The sequence below is a fragment of the Sinocyclocheilus anshuiensis genome, unplaced genomic scaffold (genome assembly GCF_001515605.1).
Source record: "Sinocyclocheilus anshuiensis isolate Anshui unplaced genomic scaffold, SAMN03320099.WGS_v1.1 scaffold36, whole genome shotgun sequence".
Lineage (NCBI taxonomy): Eukaryota > Metazoa > Chordata > Actinopteri > Cypriniformes > Cyprinidae > Sinocyclocheilus > Sinocyclocheilus anshuiensis.
Window position 1 is genome coordinate 675802 of NW_015554072.1, and position 6282 is coordinate 682083.

General features: G+C 33.0%; 1 protein-coding gene across 1 annotated transcript in view; it reads left to right on the plus strand.

The window, feature by feature from the left end:
* The window catches only part of LOC107668749 (metal transporter CNNM4), a 45146-nt gene that overhangs the window by 31465 nt on the left and 7399 nt on the right, over positions 1-6282 (plus strand). The window contains exon 5 of the mRNA XM_016460727.1: positions 3004-3100. Within this exon, the coding sequence (XP_016316213.1) occupies positions 3004-3100 (97 nt within the window). The remainder of the gene's footprint in view (positions 1-3003; positions 3101-6282) is intronic.

Genomic DNA, 6282 nt, shown 5'->3' on the forward strand with positions numbered 1-6282 from the left:
CACTACTTTACATTGTAGCAAAGTGTCATTTCTTCAGTGTTGTCACATGAAAAGATATAATAAAATATTTACAAAAATGTGAGGGGTGTACTCACTTCTGTGAGATACTGTATGTATATATATATATATATATATATATATATGTATATACACACACACACATACAATAGAGAAGTCAGTGTTTCACAATAATAATAATAATAATGCAGTAATTGACTTTATTTGTAAAAAATGTTTTTTTTATTATTATTATTATTAAAATTAAAAAATATTAGTATTATGGTATTGTGATTTTTATTATTACTTATTACAAAAATTTGCTTTACCTAAAAACGAAAGAAATTAAAATGCAAGAATTGGCTTCAGTAAAAACAATAGAAGTTGATGTTTTTGTATTATTATTATCATCATTATCTTAAAATTATTATTATTATTATTTAAAATGCAAAACCTGGCTTTATGTAAATATAGTAGAAGTCAATGTTTTATATTTTTTATTCAAATAAAAAAAATTGGCTTTATTTAAAAACACAAGAAATCAATGTTTTATTATTATTATTATGCCAAAATTGTCATCTTTAAACGATTGAAGTCAATTATTTTATTATTATGATTATTATTGTTACTGTTATTATAGTAGAAGTCAATGTTTTATATTTTTTATTAAAATAAAAAAAATTGGCTTTATTTAAAAACACAAGAAATCAATGTTTTATTATTATTATTATTATTATTATGCCAAAATTGTCATCTTTAAACGATTGAAGTCAATTATTTTATTATTATGATTATTATTGTTACTGTTATTATTTATTATAATGCAAATAATTGGCGTTATTTGAAAACAGTTGACTTCTTTAGTCCTCATTTAGCTAAATGTGTGTTTACGCATATTTGTAAGAACTAGGTATGCAAGATTGTTTGTTGTTGACATCTTAAGGTGGGAAATGCTGTCTTAAGTGTGTTTATAATTGGCAAATGTGAACTTTTCCCTTTGCCAGCACACACATACACACTCTGCCCCCCTTGCAGCCATGGATTTGTATATTAAGTGGCACAAGGACGGTCAGGATGGTCTATTTAAAGATCTCTTCTCTGTGTTTCTTATTTTGTGTGTGTGTGTGTATGCTTTTTGTCCTGGAGGTCTTTCTCGGTAAGGTCAGTTCATATATTTGTAAAACGTTGTTGATCTGATCTTTCCAGAAAAACAGGATTCATGCAGCCGTTGCAGTCCCCTCCCTGCAAACAGTCTCACTCCATTGATTCTTGCAAAGGCAACTGCCTGTGTGTGTGTATCAACAATGTGATCATGCTGCATTGTGCACCTCATTGTGTGGACATCAGTCACTCGGTGGTATTCGGCCACCTCTCTTAGAGCTTATGTGTGCGTGTGTGAGCGTCATTATTGTCTCAGTGGATTTACTGTGCTACAGTTCTCACATTCCTCTTGACCAGAGCTCACATTTACACGCTCCTATCGCTTTAATTCACCCAGAGCCTTCTCGGTCTATTTGACTGCTAGTCTTTTTCCTTTGTTCATTTATGTGTCTGTTCACCTTCCAGAAAAAAAATTACTCTAATTTTCCTTGTGTCTGGGAAACTAGTCGTGTGGAATGTTCACCATTCAGATTGGCAAAGGCTTATGGCTCTGTCTCCAATTAATTTAAAGGATTAGTTCACCCGAAAATTTGAATTTGGCATCATTTATTTAAACTCAAACCCTATTTTCATGAAAACAAAAAGGGAGATGTTTTGAAGAACGTTCTAGCTGATTACTTCTATACAGTGAAAGCATACAGTGGCAAAGAAGTGTCAATTGTCAATCGAATTGAATAGTGAACTAAATTTGACTGTTTCTTACGTTAAGCCATCATGTGGCTTCAGAAGACGGTTGTATTACTTCTTTAAAGTTCTTTGATTTTCACAATTTTTGGAGCTTGTCAGCCACAATCATTATTATTGAGATAAGCACTCTGAACTTTCAGCAGAATTCCTTCTTTTATGTTTCTTTAAAGAAATAAAATGTCATATGTGTTTGGAAAAATATGAGTAAATCATGACAGTTTTCTTACTGATCAGATTTTCATGTACAATATTGTCAAAAGTTTGGGGTCAGTGTACGAATTTTTAAAGAAATTGCAAGGATTTTTTTTAAAGCAAGGATGCATTAAAAGTGACAGTAAAGACATTTTATGATGTCACAAAAGATTTTGATTTTAAATAAATGCTGTTGTTTTAAACTTTATTAACCAGAGAAACCTGAAAAAAAAAAAGTATTATCCTATGGTTTCCACAAAAATATTAGACAGCACAACTGTTTTCAACATTGATAATAATCAGAAATATTCATGTGCACCAAATCAGCATATTAGAATGATTTCTGAAGGATCAGGTGACACTGAAAAATACATTTTAAAATTGTGTTCATTTTAATTTTACAATATGTGACCCTGGACCGCAAAACCAGTCTTAAGTTGCTGTCGGTATATTTGTAGCAATAGCCAAAAATACATTGTTATGGGTCAAAATGATAGATTTTCTTTTATGCCAAAAATCATTAGGATATTAAGTAAAGATCATGTTCCATGAAGATATTTTGTAAATTTCCTACCATAAATATATCAAAACTTGTAATATGCATTGCTAAGAACTTCATTTGGACAACTTTAAAGGTGATTTTCTCAATATTTAGATTTTTTTGCACCCTCAGATTCCAGATTTTCAAATATTTGTATCTCAGCCAAATATTTTCCTCTCCTAACAAACCATACATCAATGGAAATCTTATTTATTCAGCTTTCAGATGATGTATAAATCTCAATTTCGAAAAATTGACCCGTATGACTGGTTTTGTGGTCCAGGGTCACATATGTTCAAATAGAAAACAGTTATTTTGAGCATAAGAGACTTCATAAAAAAAAAAGCAATTCCAAACTTAATTTTTTTGGGGCTGTGGTTGTTTGTTAAAAGCCACCCAGAATAATCTTGCTGCTTTGTACACAGGGCCGTGTGGAGGTGGAGGCTGGGAATGAGAATATGAAGTTTGAGACCGGACCTTTCTCTTTCTATGGAGTCAGGGCTCTCGGCGGTTCAACACTAGGTGAGACAAACACACACAAAATACAACATACAAATACTAATTTCATCCTGCTTGATTCAAAAACTTCAAAATGGGATTCTATATGAAAGTCTAATACACATGCACGTACATATATATAGTACTACATATTGTGTTGCCATCCCCTTCACAGCTGTGGGTTCATATATTAAGTGACTAAGATCAGGATAGTCTATTTAAAGATCATATCCTACACTCTCCTTTCAGATTTGTGTATGTGGATGAGCAGTAGGTGGTCTTGTTTGTGAGTCTGTGTGTGCATTATGGTAAATACCACATTATTAAAGGGTTCAACAACAGATGGGAAAACACTTTAAAGCACTAATCCCTCATAATTATAATTATCTCATGTGGGTTATTAGGACTTTTCCAGACCACCCATCTATCCTTATCGGGCTTTGGAAAAGCAGTAGATCATTGCCCTCTAGTGTCGTCTGCTAGAGGATGCCATTATCCTTTGTTCATTTAAAGGGATTGTTCTCCCATTAATGGAAAGTATCATAATTTGCTCACCCTCATGTCTTTCCAAACTTGTATGACTTTTCAATGCGGTACAGAACGAGACTGTAGGCAGAATGTAAATAGGATTTTCAGAAAAATCATAAAAGTATTTTATACTATACTATACTATTTTACACTAGTTTTATACTACTCTTGCAATATTGCAAGTGTTTTGAAGCCCTACAATAGCTTTGTGTGATGAATAGACCAAAATTGAAGTCATTTGAAATCTGCTCTACTGTAGCTCTCATATCTCATTCACACTTTCACATATTCAAGTTTTCCACATATTTTTCAACCTGTTGCAATTGCCTTTGTAGATGTTAATCCTGATGTAATGCATCTTCATGTGCATATTTAAATATGATACTGAGATTTGAGAGCTGTGATGGAGAGGAAGATTTCCAGTGTTTAAAGACTTGAATCTCGGACTTATTCTCACACAAACTGACTTGTTTTGACAAGAGCAGCGGGAATGTTTTGCCTAGCATCTCCTTTTGCAATCCACAAAAGAAGGAAAGTCATATCGGTTTGGAAAATCATCAGAGTGAGTAAACAAATTCCCATTTTTGGGTCCATTATCCCTTTATTTATGAAAGATGTCATGCTGCGGTTTATGTTTGTCTATCTGTGCTTATGTATGTACTGTACACTACCGTTCAAAGATTTGGGCTTGGTAAGATTTATATTTTTTATATTCATATTATCTCTTCTGCTCACCAAGGCTGCATTTGTATGATCAAAAATACAGCAAAAACAGTAATATTGTGATTTATTATTTTAATTTCAAATAACTGTTTTCTATTTGAATATATTTTAAAATGTCATTTATTCCTGTGATGCAAAGCTGCATTTTCAGCATCATTACTCCAGTCTTCAGTGTCACATGATCCTTCAGAAATCATTCTAATATGCTGATTTTGTGCAATTTCTTATTATTATCAATGTTGAAAACAGTTGTGCTGCTTAATATTTTTGTAGAAACCATGATACACTTTTTTCAGGATTCTTTGATGAATAGAAAGTTCAAAAGAACAGCATTTATTTGAAATAGCAATATATTGTAAGTGTTTTACTGTCACAATTGATCAATATAATGCATCCTTGCTAAAAAATTGTTTTAATTTCTTTAAAAAAAAAAAAAAGCCTACTGACCCTAAAATTTTGAACAATAGTGTATGTCTTCTACCTTGTGTTTTTCCTGTACCTGTACTTCCCTCTTCCCTCATCCACGTCTTACCCTTCCCATCAATCTCTGTCTTTCTCTCTCGCTCTCAGTGAGTGTGTCTCGTCCTCGTCACCTGTCTCTTAAGAGATGCTCTCTCTTCTCTCGTTTCCCAGGTAACTGCCGGCATGTCTGGGCTCTCTACCCACTCACTGGGAAGGGTCGGACTGATTAACAGCAATAGTTTTCACAGAAATAACCCTCAAGTGCTATTTAAGGAGCAGCCTTTTGCTCCTTCTCTTACACTAAAGTAGATTAGATATTTGTACACAGGTGTCAATAACGTAACACATTTTAGAATATTTTAACAGAGCTGGAGTTGAAAAATTCCTCTTATGCACCTGCTATCCTCCAGAGTCTTAACAATTAAACACGCTTTAAGAAATATTTCACCAAAAAGTGAAAACTCTGTCAACATTTACTCATCCTCATGTCGTTTCAAACCTGTATGTAAACCTTTTCAGAAAAGCTGCTCTTATGTAAATGTAAAAGTAGACTCTGTCAAGCCACAAAAAGCACCATAAAAGTAGTCCATATGATGAACATGTACAAGCACTAAGTAGATGTAGGAACTGGTGCATTTTCAGCGAATAATGGATTCAGTTTGGGTCTATTCCTCACGTAAAGTTATATGGCTAGTGCATAAAGAAGATAATGTAATGCACAAGAAATATAGACTGCTGTAATGGTGATTTTGCTTTTTGGGGCTTGACATTCTTCTAAATGAGCTGCTGTACTGAGAATGTGCCAGTAGGTGGCGAGATCTGAGCGGAGCATGTCTGTCTGATATCCAGCACTTCTGCCTACCTCTATCCTTATCCTTCTGTCAGCTGATTCTTCACATCTGAATCTATACCATCTTACATTTATACTGTGTAGTGTTGTGTGTTTATATATATATAGCCTTACATATAAGCACACTTATATCACAAAAACCTGACTTTATACACATGAACACTGTTGTTCAAAAGTTTGGGGTTGGTAAGATTTGAATGTTTCTTAAATAAGTCTCTTACTCTTCAAGGCTTTGTTTATTTGCAAAGATGCCGTAAAAACGGTAATATTGTGAAATGTTACAATTGTAAATAACTGCTTTCTATTTTATCTTAAAATGTAATTTATTCCTGTGATGGCAAAGCTGAAGTTTCAGCAGTTGTTATTACTCTAGTTTTTATGGAAGCCCGTTTCCGCCACTGAATAAAAAAATATAATTCTGTAAGTCATAATAATGAGAAACTTTCTCAAAATTATGACTTAGTATCACGTTATATTGAGAAACTTTCTCGTAATAATGACTTAGTTTCCCGTAATGAGAAACTTTCTCGTAATAATGACTTAGTTTCCCGTAATGAGAAACTTTCTCGTAATAATGACTTAGTTTCCCGTAATGAGAAACTTTCTCGTAATAATGACTTAGCCTAATCCACAAAAAAAAAAA